Source organism: Macrobrachium rosenbergii, chromosome 2, assembly GCF_040412425.1.
Source record: "Macrobrachium rosenbergii isolate ZJJX-2024 chromosome 2, ASM4041242v1, whole genome shotgun sequence".
Lineage (NCBI taxonomy): Eukaryota > Metazoa > Arthropoda > Malacostraca > Decapoda > Palaemonidae > Macrobrachium > Macrobrachium rosenbergii.
Genome location: NC_089742.1, coordinates 29,160,848 through 29,180,651, shown reverse-complemented (window position 1 = coordinate 29,180,651; position 19,804 = coordinate 29,160,848). Strand labels below are relative to the sequence as shown.

At 36.7% G+C, this 19,804-nt stretch overlaps 1 protein-coding gene across 1 annotated transcript in view; it reads left to right on the top strand.

Moving 5' to 3' along the window:
- LOC136844444 (regulating synaptic membrane exocytosis protein 2-like) overlaps window positions 1-19,804 on the top strand; it is a 201,736-nt gene that overhangs the window by 121,717 nt on the left and 60,215 nt on the right. The window contains 1 exon segment of the mRNA XM_067113692.1: window positions 8,927-9,132. Within this exon segment, the coding sequence (XP_066969793.1) occupies window positions 8,927-9,132 (206 nt within the window).

The window sequence follows — 19,804 nt, the reverse complement described above, 5'->3', positions numbered from 1 at the left end:
TACTACTACTACTACTACTACTACTACTTCTACTACTACAAATCATAATGATAGCATAGTAATAATAATTATGATACCAAGTAATAATAATGATGATACCAATAATAAAGTAAGTTTTCATTGATGCTAATATTGCTATTAACGAGAAATATTTTCCATGTCTGCTATAACTACTACTACTATAACTACAAATATAACTTCTGCTACGACTTTTACAAATAATAATAATAATAATAATAATAATAATAATAATAATAATAATAATAATAATAATAATAATCTAAGGCCTTGCCATTGTTCGTGGAATCCGCAACGTGTGAAAAGCAACGGACCTTCAAAACAGAATTCTTGCGAGAGAGAGCAATAACGAATCGCGATTTCGTAAGACTCGCTCTTTATTAACGTAAGCTTTCACGAGATTGAATTCCATCATCTTCGACGCGAATCTGAAAAGGGAAAAGTTCAAATATCGCGGCAGAATCTTGTCTTTTTGATTACGCTCCTTCACAGGGATGGCGACCCTTTTTTTTTTTTTTTTTACTTTTTATCCTGGCAAGGTCTTCTTTCTTCATGTGAGGTTATTTAGAAACTGTTGTAAGAAATTTTTTTTTTGTGGCAAGGTCTCCTTTCTGTCTGTGAGATTATTTAGAAGCTGTTGCTGTAAGCACTTTTTTTTGTTGCAAGGTCCCAATTCTGACTGTGAGATTATTTAGAAGCTGTTGTTGTAAGCACTTTTTTTGTGGCAAGGTCCCAATTCTGTCTGTGAGATTATTTAGAAGCTGTTGTTGTAAGCACTTTTTTTGTTGCAAGGTCCCCTTTCTGTCTGTGAGATTATTTAAAAGCTGTTGTAAGCATTTTTTTTGTGATAAGGTCCCAATTCTGTCTGTGAGATTATTTAGAAGCTGTTGTTGTAAGCAGTTTTTTGTGGCAATGTCCCCTTTCTGTCTGTGAGTTATTTAGAAGCTGTTGTTGTAAGCATCTTTTTTGTAGCAAGGTCTCCTTTCTGTCTGTGAGATTATTCAGAAGCTGTTGTTGTAAGCACTTTTTTTTTGTGGCAAGGTCCCCTTTCTGTCTGTGAGATTATTTAGAAGCTGTTGTTGTAAGCACTTTTTTGTTGCAAGGTCCCCTTTCTGTCTGTGAGATTATTTAGAAGCTGTTGTTGTAAGCAGTTTTTTGTGGCAAGGTCCCGATTCTGTCTGTGAGATTATTTAGAAGCTGTTGTTGTAAGCACCTTTTTTTGTGGCAAGGTCCCCTTTCTGTCTGTGAGATTATTTAGAAGCTGTTGATGTAAGCACTTTTTCTATGGCAAGGTCCCCTTTTAAAGCCTTTGCACTTTAACGTTAACACTGATGAGGAACACCGTTCAAGTGTTCGAAAGTCTTTGGTTTATTTTACATAGTAATATAATATATAATTGTGGATTTTTATTGCTCAGATTGTTTTTCACGAAATTGTGAATCTGCTAGCAATAATAATAATAATAATAATAATAATAATAATAATAATAATAATAATAATCATCTTTATTATTTACTTATATTTTATTGATTCACATTGCCGTTACGCTGGGCATTCGTATCAATTGCTTTTAACTATTTTTCAGAAACAACATTTAGAAGGAATTCTACCTTTCTCACTGCCCTGCTCCTGTCCCATATGCCTACCACGGGGCTCTCCCCCTCCCTGACACGCTGAATCCCCCTCTCCAACCCAGGGCATACCTTTACCACCCCCCTCCAAACAAAGCTTACCTCCCCACCGGCATGTGGCTCTTCTAATATACCTTGTCTCTGTCACTTGACGTTACTGGTTCTTCATCAGGAGTTCAAACGGTTCCCTTTGGAAGTTTTTTTTTGGGGGGGAGGGGGGCGAAAGAATGGGGTATATGGTGAAGGGGGCGGGGACGGGGGCCGGTGTGCCGGTGACTTTTCATTTGACGTGTGAAGCGAGAGTAATTGTTTTGCCGAATGAAAACTGGAGTAGTAAGTCTCTCTCTTCTCTCTCTCTCTCTCTCTCTCTCTCTCTCTCTCTCTCTCTCTCTCTCTATTTAATCTATCTATCTCTCTATCTTTCTATCATGGTTATTTTTTGTACTTCTTGGCACTACACGGTGGAAATTATTTAATTACGAAGAAAAATAGATAATTGTGTACCATGAACAAGAGTACACGTAAATATATATTATTGTGTTTATGAAATAGTATATATATATATATATATATATATATATATATATATATATATATATATATATGTATATATGTGTGTGTGTGTGTGTGTGTGTGTATACATATATATAAACATATACATACTGTATATATATATGTATATATATATAAATATATGTATATATATTATTACACACACACAAATATAGACTGATAAATTTGAATTTATACAAACTTAAATGCCAATTTTGATGTATAAGTACATACATTTGGATGGAAGCTGCATATTTATATAGTAATAAGAAAGAGATTTTGAGAGAATGAGGAGAATTATTGATACAGATAGCGAAAGTTGATGGTGCGGGACTTTAGATATATAATTACATATGGTAATTTCGCTTCCCTGATTGATTGATTGGGATCTATCTGAAACCACTCTTACCCTCACCAAACTTTGCCATAACAACTCTTTCTATTAAATTTTAGTAATGGATTTAAACCAATATAATTATTGTCGACATAATCCCCTCAATGATAATCGCTGTGCATGTTCTAATAACCAGAGAGAGAGAGAGAGAGATTGAAGCAACTCCCAGGAGCTCACGGTGGAGCAACGAAGCCGCAAATCCTTGAGAGGAGGTTCCTGCTTCAAATACCCTGACGAATTCCCAAATTAGACTTGCGAACTCAAATTACCTTCAGTCGCTTGAATCGAATTTAAACAAAAAATGCGCCGAAGTTTCTTCGGCGCAATTGAATTTTCTGTAGTGTATAATCAAGGCCACCGAAAATAGATCTCCCTTTCGGTGGCCTCGGTAAAATGCTGTATGAGCCGCGGCCCATGTAACCTTAACACGGGCCGGCGGTGGCCTATCCTATATCGTTGCCAGACGCACGATTATGGTCAAATTTAACCTTAAATAAAATAAAGATTACTGAGCCTAGAGGGTTGCAATTTGGTATGTTTGATGATTGGAGGGTAGATAATCAACATACCAATTTGCAGCCCTCTAGCCTCAGTAGTTTTGAAGATCTGAGGGCGGACAGAAAAAGTGCGGACGGACAGACAAAGCCGGCACAATAGTTTTCTTTTATAGAAAACTAAAACGATTTTTAAACTGGGATTGCGTTTCGAAATTCATCCTTAAGGTGTTTTTAAGGCTAATCGACGTGGGGATGTGTTAATGAAATGGAAATGTGATGTGATAATGAAGTGGAAATGATGTGTCCCTGACTGCGAACGGATAATGCAGATGTGATGAAATTGTCATAATGGTTAAGTGAGTATGTCGTCATTAAAACTAGTTACTCTGTATTGATCAGCCGTGTCGCCCACATTACCTGATTGCCCCTTTCAGTGGTGGGCGGGTTGGTGTTTACATTTGTATGTGTGTATGTGTGTATGTATATATGTGTATGTATATATATATATATATATATGTGTGTGTGTGTGTACATGTACATGTATATATATAAATATATATATATATATATATATATATATATATATATATATATATATATATATAGATATATATTATATATAACACATATATATGTATACTGTATACGTATATATATGTATATATATATATATGTGTATATATATATATATATATGAATATTTATTTACCATTATATATACATATATATATATATATATATATATATATATATATATATATAAATTTTCTAACATCATTAATCATTACGTACAATGTTCTAACAAGAATTATGCATGAAAATCAAAATAAATAACAAAATAATCATCTTAAATCACCTGGTATCCGAGATATACCTGAAAAACCAGAAAGTTACAATCCCATTTAATTGCCGGGAAGAAAATCTTACCTCTAACGCGTGTGCTTACATTTCTTAAAACCAAAAGAAAAAAAATAAAATAATGTTTTTTTTTCTCTCTGGAAATTCGAAAAGTGCCATCTTGCTCTTGTAAGCGCTTTCCTATTCTTAGAATCTTATATTTTTTCTCCTAAAAGTTCCTTTTTAGTTTTCTGCAAAAGAAGACTATTGTGCCGGCTTTGTCTGTCCGTCAGCACTTCATTCTGCCCGCACTTTTTTCTGTCCGCCCTCAGATCCTAAAAACTGCTGAGGCTAGAGGGCTGCAAATTGGTACGTTGATCAGCCATCCTCCAGTCATCAAACATACCAAATTGCAGCCCTCTAGCCTCAGTAGTTTTGATTTTATTTAAGGTTAAAGTTAGCCATTATCATGCTTCTGGCAACGATATAGGATGGGCCAGCACCGGGCCGTGGTTAAAGTTTCATGAGCCGCGGCTCATACAGCATTATACCGAGGCCACCGAAAGATAGATCTATTTTCGGTGGCCTTGATTATACGCTGTGCAGAAAACTCGACTGCGATGAAGAAACTTTGGCGCAATTTTTACTTGATAATTTTTTTATGCACTTTGCAGTTCTGTTATTCTTTAAACTTTTTTATACTTTATACTTTTAATACTTATTCATTCTTAGTTGCCTTCAGCTGTGTTTTATTAAATATTTCGTAAATTTGAGAAAATAATAATAATAATAATAATAATAATAATAATAATAATAATAATAATACAGTGGGATCTAGCGCCGAAGAACGCTATCTTTCCGTCTCTTCAAAGAGGGAAGATTATAGATTAAGAACCGATAAAAATAAAAAAATATATACAGCTTTTCGGCGCATGCACCTATAACCTCGCTTCTTGAAAAATGGAAGGTTATAATCCGAAAAAGAAAAAAATTGCTGCTTAAAACAAAAGCTTTTTCTTAAAACAACAGACATTCTTTAAACGACAGACTTCCTTAAAACAGCAGACTTCCTTAAAACAACACACTTCCTTAAAACAACACACTTCCTTAAAACAACGAATTTATTAAAACAACAGACTTCCTTAAAACAACAGACTTTCTTAAAACAACAGAATTTCCTAAAACAAGAGACTTCCTTAATTAAAACAACAGATTTCCTAAAAACTACAAATTTCCCTAAAACAACAAATTTCCTTAAAACAACAGACTCCCTTAATTAAAATAACCGATTTCCTTAAAACTACAGATTTCCCTAAAACAACAGATTTCCTTAAAACAACAGACTTCCTTGATTAAAACAACACATTTCCTTCAAACAACAGAATCCCCTAAAACAACAGATTTCCTTAAAACAACAGATTTCCCTAAAACTACGGGTTTCCCTAAAACAACAGAATCCCCTAAAAGAACAGATTTCCTCAAAACAACAGATTTCCCTAAAACTACAGGTATCCTAAAACAACTAAAGAATGATTTCCTCAAAACAACAGATTTTCCTTCAGTTAAAACAACAGAATCCCCTAAAAGAACAGATTTCTTAAAACAGATTTCCTAAAACTACGGTTTCCTAAAACAACAGAATCCCTTAAGAACAGATTTCAAAAACAACAGATTTCCCTAAAACTACGGGTTTCCCTAAAACAACAGAATCCCCTAAAAGAACAGATTTCCTCAAAACAACAGGTTTCCCTAAAACTACGGGTTTCCCTAAAACAACAGAATCCCCTAAAAGAACAGATTTCCTCAAAACAACAGGTTTCCCTAAAACAACAGACTCCCTTGAGCATCTATAGAATGGCCAAAGAATTCTACTAGATTTGCAATCAGCTCGAGATTGTGCAGGAGACCAATACATAAGTCTACTGTCTAGGTAACTTCAAGAGACAGGCAATAAGGACTTCACATTTCTCTCTGAATGACTTCAGAGTAATGTGACTTCTCGTTTGTTTGTTTGTTTGTTTGTTTGTTTACTGTGAGGTAACAATAAGTTGTCATTCAGGTGCTCATATGAGAACGAACTTCGCTCCCATCGAAGGGATATTGCAGTGATTGCTGAAAGCTGGGCACAACACTCTGGAGAGAGAGAGAGAGAGAGAGAGAGAGAGAGAGAGAGAGATAAAATGTACATGTATGAACGAATGATATACATATGTGTGTGTGTGCTTATGTAAACATAAACATATGTATGTATGTATGTATATATATATATATATATATATATATATATATATATATATATATATATATATGTGTGTGTATATATATATTGTGGTATATATATATATATATATATATATATATATATATATATATATATATATATATATATATATATATATATATATATATATATAATTTGTGACCTTCGTTAGAGCTAACACAAGTTGACTCAGAACAGTAGATTTTCGTCATGACTAAATATTATTATTTATATCCGTTTCTTCAAGAGTAGAAATAGTCTAGACGATTATCAACAAAGACAGAAACTTATTATATTCTCCCATTCTCGTACACCTGGCAACAACAAAATTACATCTCATTTCGATAACAGGCCAAAAGCCACCTCTTGTCGGTCTTCAGCAGTTAAGTAGACCCTTATCTCAATGCAGCCATCAAATCATCATTTTTTCAATAAAGTTATCGAGCTAAACTTACCTGTATGGAATAGGGGAAGGGTCCTTTCCCCTTTCACTCTTGTAAAGGGGAGACAGATATCCTTTCCCCCAGCCCACCCCCGAGAGATTTCTGTCATGGAGGATGCAAAAGGACTCTGAGGGGATTCCAGTTTTTTTAATCCAGAGTATTCTCTGGAGCCTCGTCATGGGTCCATTGAGCTGAAATCGAAATCAAGTTTGCATTCACTGACGACATAATAACCCCGATGTTACTTTCATTTGTGGCATTCAAATATCGTATTGAAAACGAGGGTAAATTGATCTCAGTGGTAAAGCGGATTATTGTAGCTATCTGTCTGTCTATTGATCTATCTATCTATCAATCTATCTATCTATCTGCGTATATATCGACGCGAAGGATGCGTAATTTATCTAATTCTTTCTGTAGTTTTTTCTTCTTTTTGGTGATATGTGAATATTTTTTACTAAGTGTCTTCTTAAGTGTCCGAGTAGAACTTTTTTCAGGAGTTTCTTATTTCTTGCAAAGGAATTCATTATCTTTTAATGCTCTCCCTATTTTTAAGGGAGTCTTTATTTATTCATGATGTGCTTTATTTTTTCAGAAGTGCCATATCTCGTTATTACGACTAACACTGAAGTAATACAATTCCAAAAATAAGCTTATATTCGAATGCCACAATCTTGACTCGAGAAGACGCCATCATAACATAATTCATATTCTTTCTTTTTTTTCAAGTAATTCCATATTTTTTTAAGGCGTTGCTTATTTTTGTCAGAAATACCTTTATTTTAAATGGTATTCCATATCTTGTTAATGAGAACAGCGCTGAAATGAAGAGTTCCTGAATTAGTTTGTCCTAATGTCCCAATCTTGACTCGACAAGGCGCCATCAAAACATAATTCATTCTTATTTTTTTTCAAGTAATTCCATACTTTTTTAAGGCGTTCGTTATTTTCTTCACGAATGCCTTTATTTGAAATGTTGTTCCCTGTCTTGCCATTGATAACAGCACTGAAATGATACAATTCCAAAATCAGTTGATATCTTAATGTCACAATCTTGACTCGACAAGACGCCTTTAAAGCATAATTCATAATCTTATTTTTTTAAGGAATTCTGTATTTTTGAAAGCGTTCCTTATTTTATTTTTTTTATGAATACCCTTTCCATTAAGTGTAGTCCCTTACCATGTTATTGAGAACAGCATTAAGATGATTTTCAGAAGTACTTTATTGGAGATGGTGTTCCATATTTCGTCACTGAGAAAACATTGAAATGAAGTAATCCAAAAGTGAATTTATATTGGAATGCACAGTCCTGACTCAATATCCCCCTTGCGAAATCAATCATTATTCCTCCTAAGAAATAAACATTTTAATGCTTTCATGACCTTATCATTAGACTAATTAGTTTTAAAAATCTCCTCTATCATACAGAATTAGGACTAACCTTTTTTTTTAAATATAACTTATAAGTTTATAAACTTCATTAAAGATTATTCATTTCTTTCTTCTTCTTCTTCTTCTTCTTCTTCTTCTTCTTCTTCTTCTTCTAATTCTTCTTCTTCTTCTTCTTCTTCTTCTTCTAATTCTTCTCCCTCTTATTCTTCTTCTTCTTCTCCCTCTTATTCTTCTTCTTCTTCTTCTTCTTCTTCCTCTTATAATTCTTCTACTTCTTCCTCTTATAATTCTTCTTCTCCTCCTAATTCTTCTTTTTCCTTTTCTTCTTCTAATTCTTCTTCTTCTTCTTCTTCTTCTCCCTCTTATTCTTCTTCTTCTTCTTCTTCTTCGTCTTCTTCTTATAATTCTTCTACTTCTTCCTCTTCTTCTTCTTCTTCTTCTTCCTCTTCTTCTTCTTCTCCTCCTAATTCTTCTTCTTCCTTTTCTTCTTCTTATTCTAATTTTTCTTCTTCTTCTTCTTCTTCTTCTTCTTCTCTTCTATATACCCTTTCTTCTTCTCCTCCTTCTCTTTTTCTTCTGCCTCTTCTTCTTCTTCTCCTCCTAATTCTTCTTCTTCCTCTTCTTCTTCTTATTCTAATTCTTCTCTTCTTCTAATTCTTCTCCCTCTTATTCTTCTTCTTCTTCTTATAATTCTTCTACTTCTTCCTCTTCTTCTTCTTCTTCTTCTTCTTCTTCTTTGCCATTCTTCACTTTTCTCTTCTTCTTCTTATTTCTTATAATTTCTTCTACTTCTTCCTCTTATTTCTTCTTCTTCTTCTTCATCTTCTCTTCCCTCCTAATTCTTCTTCTTCCTTTTCTTCTTCTTATTCTAATTCTTCTTCTTCTTCTTCTCTTTCCAGAACGGGAATCGTGGCCAGCGTCGGCAGCTCGCGTCACAGCAGCGAAAGTGACGTCAGCAGTGAGGCCGCCAGTGAGCGGGGCTCGACCACTGCCCTGACGGAGGATCGGCGGTTCTCCCGTTCCTCCGTCAAGAGGTCGTCCTACAGGCGTCCAGGGTCAAAAGAATCACGACCCGAACGACCTCACGATGCTGACGATCAGTCAGGTAATTTGATGGGCGTATATATATGTATATATATATATATATATATATATATATATATATATATATATATATATATATATATATATATATATATATATTTATACAGTATGTATATATATTTTGTTTATTTAATAACTTCTGTCATATGATTCAATGTCTGCCTTTCAGGTGTCCACCATGATGATGACACTAGAAATTTAGTAAAAATAAAAAAGATAAATCGGTTTAATTTCATGAAAGAACCCATACAGCTGTTTCTGACCACTCACTCTCTCTTCTCTCTCTCTCTCTTTCTTTCTATATATATATATATATATATATATATATATATATATATATATATATATATATATATATATATATAATATATACATACACATACATTATACATATATATATATACACACACACACATTATACATATACATATGTTCGTGATATGAAAAAGAGGTAGGGGAAGGGGAAATGTAGCTTTACACTAATACACTATCATAACACCACACTTTTCACAAGGTCACCATAAATACTCTGCTTAGGCCGTCACTACAGTTCCACACTATTCTTTAATCATCGTCGGGGTTCCACGCTTATGCACCATCATTATAATTCCATACTTCAACACCATCATTATCATTCCACACTTCAGCACCATCATTATCATTCCACACTTCTACACCTTCATTATCATTCCACACTTCTACACCTTCATTATCATTCCACACTTCTACACCTTCATTATCATTCCACACTTCTGCACCATCATTACCATTCCACACTTCTGCACCATCATTATCATTCCACACCTCTACACTATCATTATCATTCCACACTTCTACACCTTCATTATCATTCCACACTTCTACACCTTCATTATCATTCCACACTTCTGCACCAGCATTATCATTCCACACTTCTACACTATCATTATCATTCCACACTTCTGCACCATCATTATCATTCCACACTTCTACACCATCATTATCATTCCACACTTCTGCACCATCATTATCATTCCACACTTCTGCACCATCATTATCATTCCACACTTCTGCACCATCATTATCATTCCACACTTCTACACCTTCATTATCGTTCCGCACTTCTACACCATCATTATCATTCCATTCTTCCACACCATCATTATCATTCCACACTTCTACGCCTTCATTATCATTCCACAATCATAATTCATCACTGTAATTCCCCTCCATACATACACAGTCACTACAACCATCACAACAACTTCCCACGGCCCCTGAAACCCACATTCTTCAGCCATCACGTCCGCCCCATACCACAATCCCACACACCACAGTATTTCCACAATTCCACACCACACCATTCCCACAATTCCGCTCATTTCTTTCATGCCAAAGCTAGAGTTCCCCCCGCCATCATTAAGTCCAGTGACGCCAGCGGCAGGCGGCGGCGGCAGACTCGGCCCAAATCCCATCCACAATCCCATCCAGAAACCCATCCACAATCACTCCTGCGCTCGCCCAGTCCCTTACTACAAGCGCTAATGATAACAATTACGGCGAGAACTTGATAGAATGCCTCGCGGGTCGCGTTGCCTCGCCTGGCCATCGAGGGCAAATAAACCGGAATTAGACCTTTTGTTGAAGGCAGCGCCGGGCGAGGGAAAGGCGAGGCAGAGAGAGAGAGAGAGGGAGGGAGGGAGAGAGTATAATCTTCCACCCGCCCCCCTCCCCCTACCCCCTTCAGTCATTATCTGGCCAGGGGCTTCTCCGTTGCTTCGGCGCGTCGTAAAATGATACGTGTGATTGATGGCATGTCTTAATGAGGAAGCGCAAATAACTTCGCTGCAGCTGGGCTGAGCTGAGAGAGAGAGAGAGAGAGAGAGAGAGAGAGAGAGAGAGAGAGAGAGAGAGAGAGAGGTACATGAGGAATAGGCCTTCACAAGAGAAGGCCAAAGAGACAAATTGTAAGCGAAACATGTAGAAACAATGTAACACACACACACAGAGAGAGAGAGAGAGAGAGAGAGAGAGAGAGAGAGAGAGAGAGAGAGAGAGAGAGAGAGAGAGAGAGAACCTCATGAATAAAGAACAATTGAAAAGAGATACGTAAAGATAATTTAGACTGAGAGAGAGAGAGAGAGAGAGAGAGAGAGAGAGAGAGAGATAAAAGACGACCTTACGAAGGAAGGACAAAGAAGCAAACTGTAAAATATACACGTAGAGATAATTTAACCTTGAGAGAGAGAGAGAGAGAGAGAGAGAGAGAGAGAGGACCTTACGAAGGATGGACAAAGAAGAAAATTGGAAAAGAGACACGGAGGTTATTGCAGAAAAGTTGTGAGAAAAAACAGAAATAGAAAAGAATAAAGGAACGATAAATAGATTCTAAGAAGAGGCATATAGGACGTTGCTGACAGAATATGGAATAGAAACGAAAGACATAAAGAGACGAAGATTATTTTCCAGAAAGAAAACGTAGCAAAGCAAGGAAATGGTAAAAGAAAGTCAGGCGAAGGAAGTGGAAGACCAGACAGTCATTTCGCAGAGGAGAGAAGAGAGAATTTTCGGGAGGAATAAGAAAAACGAGCAAAAATGTAATAAAGGAGGAATAAAAATAACAAGGAAAATGTAATTTAGAAGGAATCAAAAGAACGAGCAAAAATGTAATTTAGAAGGAATCAGAAGAACGAGCAAAAATGTAATTTAGAAGGAATCAAAAGAACAGGGAAAAATGTAATTTAGAAGGAATCAGAAGAACGAGAAAAATTGTAATTTAGAAGGAATCAAAAGAACGAGCAAAAATGTAATTTAGAAGGAATCAGAAGAACGAGAAAAAATGTAATTTAGAAGGAATCAAAAGAACAGGGGAAAATGTAATTTAGAAGGAATCAAAAGAACAGGGGAAAATGTAATTTAGAAGGAATAAAAAGAACAAGCAAAAATGGAATTTAGAAGGAATAAAAAGAGCAAGCAAAAATATAGAAGGAATCAAAAGAACAAGCAAAAATGTAGAAGGAATAGAAACAACAAGCAAAAATATAATTTAGAAGGAATAAAAAGAACGAGCAAAAATATAATTCAGAAGATATACAAAAAACAGGTGATAACGATGAAGCCATGACGCCTGAAAAATAAAACGAAAATAAAAAAAAGGAAATGAGATTGAAAAGTTGGCGAAGTGACGATTTTGGAAAATGAGATGAAGATAGAAATTGCGGAGTGACGCGAAATGATAAGTTTGTCCCAAAATTTATTAAAGATTGAAAGTCTAAGAAAAACTCGCCAGTTTTAAAGGAGAGGGAAGGAAAGAGGACGAGGAACTAGAAAGAGAAAATCGAGAAAGGGAGACAGAATTAAAAGAGGGAATAAAAGACAATGTAAATCAGACGTGAAAATAGAATAAAGCCGAGTGATATAAGTAAAGAGAAAAATCGAGATGAAAGGGATGTAAAAAGAAGTAAAATGAGTTTTCTGTACAGCCGCTACATCGTATAATCAAGGCGCACCGAGTTCAGGCCAGCCGCTACTTCTGGAACTTAAGGCCACCGAAAATAGAGCTGTATTTTCGGTGGTCTTTGCTTTATTGTTGTATGAGCCGCGACCCATGAAACTTTAACCACGGCTCGGTGGTGGTTAATCCTATATATCGTTGCCATGCCAGAACGATTATGGCCAACTTTAACCTAATAAAATTCATTGAGTCAGAGGGCTACAATTTGATATGTTTGATGACTGGAGGGTGATGATCAACATATTCAACTTGCAGCCCCTAGCCTCAGTAGTTTTTAAGATCCAGGGCGAAATAGGCGCAGACGGACAGACAGTTGGCGTAATAGTTTTCTTTCAGAAAACTGACACATCAAATGACGGCGGATAAGAGCCTATCAATCCTCATTGTGACCGATTACCGCTCTTACCAAGTTCATATAGTATGTTGTGAGTCTCAGGGTCATTGGCACTTGAACGCCAACGGCGTTAGACATTCCCTAGCTGGTCACCCACCCAAGCAATGACCAAACACGTTGCTTGATCAGAGACCTAAGATGGTATTGGGAGTCCTGTTGGACAAAGTAATAAATAAGTAATAAATAACGGATAAATAATGCTGAAACAATTATTAGGAGAGGGTTAGGAGAAACAGCTGGAAGAGATGAACGGAGGCATATAAAAAGAGAGCTGAAGGCTGCATAGGCCCTTAAGTAATACTTACAGTGCACCCCGTGTGGTATACTGACAACACTACCCAAGTGGTGCACTGTAGGCATTACTTGAGGGTCTTTGCAGCGTCCCTTTGTCCCGTAGCTCCTTTTACTGTACCTCCGTTCATATTCTCTTTCTTCCATCTGACTTTCCATCTCCCTAACAATTATTTCTTTTCTGTCAATTTACCCTTCTGCGCTGAATGACGCCATAGGTCCCAGCGCTTGGCCTCAGGCCTAAATTCTATATTCTGTTGCATAACTTGGCTAATATAGACAAGGACACCAGCTTCAAGCCAAAGGCCCAAACGTGTTTTCTCTAGATCGAATCGAATCCAGAAAACAGGTTAATTGCATCACGACAGAGCAGTTTATCAGGAGTTCCTTTCTCCCAGGAAATTCCAGGGTCTCCTCTTTAAGATCAAAGGTTCTGCTTAATTGGCCCAGATTGGTGGTGGATACCACATGCTGATTTGACTGTGCCGCTTATTGCTGAGGGCCTCTCTCTCTGACCATGTCTACTAATGATATACGCAAGGATGATATGACTTTGTAAACCATATTGATTCTCTCTCTCTCTCTCTCTCTCTCTTCTCTCTCTCTCTCTCTCTCAGATATATATTTATATATATATATATATATATATATATATATATATATATATATATATATATATATATATATATTATATATATTTATATATATATATATATATATATATATGTATATATATATATACTCTGTATATGTATATATTATATATTTGTATATGTATATGATAGATAGGTAAGATAGATAGACAAACAGAGAGTATAGATAGATAATAGACAGATATATATATATATATATATATATATATATATATATAATATATATATATATATATATATATATGTATATATAATCTGACTTTAACTATTTTTGTACTAGAACTCCTGTTAGTAAATTTTTGCTAAAAGTTATTTTATAATATGAAGTTTGGTGGTCGTTGATATTTTATAGAGAATCTTTACCGCAATGTTAAGACAACAATTTATCATTTTCATTTATAATTTCATTGTCTCAGGATCTTCTCATTTTTTCCTTTACCTCCTTGTTTTTTCTTTTATTCGCGTTCGTCCGTGCGTTTTGCATTTAGATTGTATATAGATTTATACAGAATTTCTCATAGAATAACTTAATTTTTTACAGTTTTTGCGAGACGTTTTAAACCTGCCTCCGGGCAATTTTATGGAATAAAAAAATGGGGATGTAAGCACAGCAACATGAAATGAGAGAGAGAGAGAGAGAGAGAGAGAGAGAGAGAGAGAGAGAGAGAGAGAGAATAAGATAACGTATTCCGAACTTACAAAATGTTCAGTTAAACCTAAGAGAGAGAGAGAATATATACGTATCCGAACTTCTACAAATGTCTGACTAAACAAGAGAGAGAGAATAAGCACACGTATCCCGAACTTTTACAAAATGTTCAGCTAAACCCAGAGAGATAGAATAATCATACGTATCCCGAACTTCTACAGAACGTTCAACTAAACTCGAGAGAGAGAGAGAGAACAAACATACGTATCCCGAACTTTTACAAAACGTTCATCTAAACGAGAGAGAGAGAGAGAGAGAGAGAACAAACATACGTATCCCGAACTTTTACAAGACGTTCATCTAAACTCGAGAGAGAGAGAAAGAGAGAACAAACATACGTATCCCGTACTTCTACAAAACGTTCAACTAACCCCGAGAGAGGGAGAGAGAGAGAGAGAGAGGGAGAGGGTGCTAATTAACCTGGCGATTGAAAGTGGAAATTCAGGCAAGTTCATGAGGTCCCGAGTCAATGGGACTAAGTCAATTCGTTAGCTCTAATTAGGCGGTGCTCCAAAGGGACTCGCGAACCAGAGATCACGGGAAAATCCCGAAGGAGGTATTCTGACGAACGGCCTCGCCTACACCAGGATAGATAGAAGCCACGTCTACCTGCCTCTTTTTCTGTCGGCTTCATCTCTCTCACTCACTTTTATTTGTGTGTGACCTCGTTCTGGTATTCAGCATGCGGGTTCGAGTCTTGCTAAGGACGTTAGAATTGCTTCATATTCTTGCATTTGGCTCTAAGGCTGTGTAGTGGCATATACGTATCTTTTAAGGGTGACCAGTAGATTCTATATATATAGAGAGAGAGAGTGAGTAGAGAGAGAGAGAGAGAGAGACTTGTGAGACAGATTAAAATTCCTCAGGTAAAAATTATAAGAAAATTACACACAAACAAAAAAAAGAAATCTTATACTGCATGAAAGAAGTCTTTGAGTCAGTGCTTCATCCTTCAGTGTACATTCATTGCTTTCATTAATGCATTCATGCATTCATTCACGACAGGAGGACTTAATTAAGGTAGCTTTTTCTCTCTTTTTTCGCGTTAACTTCTTTCATTTGCCAATCCTCCTTTCCCCTTAGCCTTCCCCCTCCCCTCCACGCTCTCCCCTCTCCCCTCCCCTCCCACACCAGACCCCTCCATCACATATCTTCAATCACCCCCAACCCTCCCCCGGCTCCTAGGCTCTTTTCACAGAAAGTTATTCAGTATTCATAATATTATTTTGCTCATACTCGTACCTGCCAGCCCACGCCACATTTAATTCCAAATATGAAGAAGTGGCTATTTTTCCCAATGTGCCTCTTTTCTATACATCCATGTTTTGGAATGACCTTTCCTTTTCTCCTGTCTTTGATCTGTCTTTTTCAGCATTCTGTTCCTTTGAATTGTGGCTCTGTCTATTCCTTCTAGGTCATGACAGCTACCGTCCTTCCCTCTCAACCCATTTTTCTTCTCCTCTCCTTCGTGTCACAGGGTTTAGTTAAATTTTGGAGCTATGTTTGTTGCCCAGTGTCCCTCGAATTAAAAAAAAATAAGTCAGCAAGTATCTTAAACTCAGTGTCGTCAGGAGACTGATGCCCTTCGTTAACCAACTTCTTTCTCAAATGCAAAGGCTAATTGGACTGGCAACTTCATGCCCGTTTTAACCCAGGCTCGAAGAAAATAGGACATACGACGAAAGTGTTGGAAGTTTAAAGGTCTGTAAGCCATTCATAACTCCTTAGCTTGAGGTCAAAGTTGTAAGCTTTCATGACGCTTCATTACCCGAAGGACCTTTTCTTCCTGGTGATTGTAAATTTATTGGCCTACCGGATAGGCTACATCATTCATCTCCTGCCGTAGGTTTAAAGGAAGACTGCAAGATAATTGAGAAATAAAATTGAAGGTCTAAGTTTTTGTATCCTTTGATTTACGTAATTTTCTTTAAAGGTATTGCTTTTGAAGCGACTTGTGTGAAAATTTTTATTATTTCAATCATTCCATGAGCATGTAGGGGGCACTTCCTTATATTTTATATGTTAAATTTCGTATAGAGATGAGTATTTTAAAAGGAAATGAAAATAAGATTAAACAGCAAAAGACAGAGGCTTCAGCTTCATCCAGATGTCGTTTTAGAGGGTCGCATTCTTCTTCTCTGCATTTATTGCAATATTCCCATCATGCGGTCATCAATTTTCATTTCCTGACGGCTCAGAGGACGTTCTTCCATTTTTCTCTTTTTGACATAATCATGCATCAAAGTGGTTCCTAAAGGGGAACATTTAGATAAAAGTCGTGTTCGAGACGATGCAAATTCTCTTCAGTTCGTGAGATAACTTCTCGGAGGGAGAATTCTCTTAAATTCCTGAGATAACTTCTCGGAGAGAGAATTCTCTTAAATTCCAGAGGTAACTTCTCGGAGAGAGAATTCTTTTAAATTCTTGAGATAACTTCTCGGAGAGAGAATTCTTTTAAATTCTTGAGATGACTTCTCGGAGAGAGAATTCTCTTGAATTCCTGAGATAACTTCTCGGAGAAAGAATTCTCTTAAATTCCATAGAAAGCTTCTCAGAAAGAGAGAGAGAGAGAATTCTCTCAAATTCCGGAGATAACATCTCAGTGAGAGAATCCTCTTAAATTCCAGAGGTAACTTCTCAGAGACAGAGAATTCTTTTAAATTCCAGAAATAACTTCTCAGAGAGGGAATCCTCTCAAATTCCATGGATAACTTCTCAGAGCAGAGAACTCTCTTAAATTCCAGAGATAACTTCTCAGAGAGAGAGTTCTCTTAAATTCCAGAGATAATTCCTCAGAGGAAGAATTCTCTTGAATTCCAGAGATAACTTCTCAGGGAGAGAATTCTCTCAAATTCCAGGGATAACTTCTCAGAGAGAGAATTCTCTTAAATTCCAGGGATAACTTCTCAGAGAGAGAATTCTCTTAAATTCCAGACATAACTTCTCAGAGAATTCTCTGAGATTAAAGAGGTAACTAAATTCCAGAGATAGCTTCTCAGAGAGAGAGAATTCTCTTGAATCCCAAAGATAACCCCTAAGAGAGAGAATCGAACTGGCCTGGCAGCCGTAAATGGCAAATCCCAGACGAATACAATAAAAGTCGTACCAAAAAACACCCGTAACCTGGAACTGGCCCAAGCTCTCTCTCTCTCTCTCTCTCTCTCTCTCTCTCTCTCTCTCTCTCTCTCTCGTCGTTGGACTGGATCCAAATTTTGCAATAGGCGAGAAATCGCATTTTTCACGGCCCTGGCGTCTATATGGTCGCGAGCATGAAATGCATCTTTGGAAATCTCGTAAACAAACGGGGTGTATTTCTTTTCCCGTTGCCTTTTTTAGGGTGATTTGTGTCTTTGGTTCATCTAAATTTTTCCTTTTTTTAAAATCTGGGGTCTCCCAAAGATACCTAATCTCTTGGGGATGTTAAATTGTAAGTTCTTTAGATGCCATGTGATCAAGAGTAAGAGACGATAAGTTCAGGAAACCAATGGCTTGAAATAGCCGTTAAAGAGACTTTGAAATGTTGCAGTGCATTGGCCAAGACTTATCCTAGGGAGCAAAAAAGCCTGAATTAGCCTAAACAACGCTTGCTGGAAGTGGCTGAGGCCTTTATTTTCGTCATTTCAAGTCGGTTATTTTATCATAAGGATTTTTTTTCTGGCTTCAGACCTTGAAGTCCTTATGTGTATATTCACTTCAGACACCAGAACCCTTCAATATTGAGCAACGTAGGGGAAGTGGGGGGTCACTGGAGGCATTACTTAAGGTTCTTTGTAGCGTCCCTTCAGTCCCCAGATGCACCCCCTGATATTCCTGTTACTTTACCGTCTTTCATATTTTCTCTCTTCCATCTCACTTTCCACCTCCTCCCAACAATTTTGTTTCACAGTGCAATTGCGAGGCTTTCCTCCTGTTACACCTTTAACCCTTTTTACTCTGTTTCCCTTTCAGCGCTGAATGACCTCATAGGCCCAAGTGCTTGGTCTTTGGACTAAATTTTATATTCCCTGTCCTCCCCCCTCACTTTCAGTCTTGAGGTCACTTTTTTTTTTGTTTTTTTTTTTTTTTTGCTCTTTTTGTTTTATGAATTTCCGGACCTTTGATAATACGGCCGCTGAAGACCGTCTTTATTTTTACGTACCAAACGACCGATTTCCTTTATGACCGCTTCTACAAACCTTAATTTTTTTATAACCACTTGAATCGGTTGTTTTTATGACACCTTCAGACCTTCGTTCTCAAGACCCCATGAGGTCTCTGTGCGTCTTTTATTAAAGTCTTTATACAAATAAGTAAACTTGGTAATAATACTTTGGAGATGGGTGTATGGGTCTTACATTTGCATTTGGTAATAGTTATTTTCTCGAGTATTTCAGGAAAGTGAATTCGAAGAATTTCTTCATCTAACGTTTTCAGAAATTTATTCAGCGAGCTGCTAATTACTGAAAAGATAGTGAAGAGGAGAGTGAAAATAGCGAAAGAGGTAAATAAATATATGACTTTAAAACATAAAATAAGAAAAGAAGCTATTTAGAAAAACATACATGCAGATATACTTCAAAGAAAAATTCAGACAGTTGCTGGATATCATGTTAAGATATGAAATTCAGGTTTCTCGAAGCCAGAACCATTTCCAGGGTTGACTTCACGCTGCGTATTATTTCGGGATTTTAAGGATGAATATATCTTGCCTTAACCTTTCACGGGATGCTCTCCTACCTGTGACTAGAAATTCGGCATCTTTGCTCCCAATTCAGAATGTTTCAGCTGAACAGAGAGAGAGAGAAAGAGAGATAAAAATGTGCAACAAATGAGCCGAAGTTTCTTCTGCGCACCGAGTTTACAGCCGCTACAGCCACAGTAATCAGCCCACCGGAAAATAGATCTATCTTTCGGTGGTATCGGTATAATGCTGTATGAGCCGCGGCCCATGAAACTTTAACCATAAGCACGATTATGGCTAATTTAACCTTGGCTAGAGGGCTGTAATTTGGTATGCTTGATGATTAGAGGGTGGATGATCAACATACCAATTTGCAGCCCTCTAGCCTCAGTAGTTTTTAAAATTTGAGGGCAGACAGAAAATGTGCGAACAGAATATAGTGCGGACGGACAGGCAAAGCCGGTACATAGTTT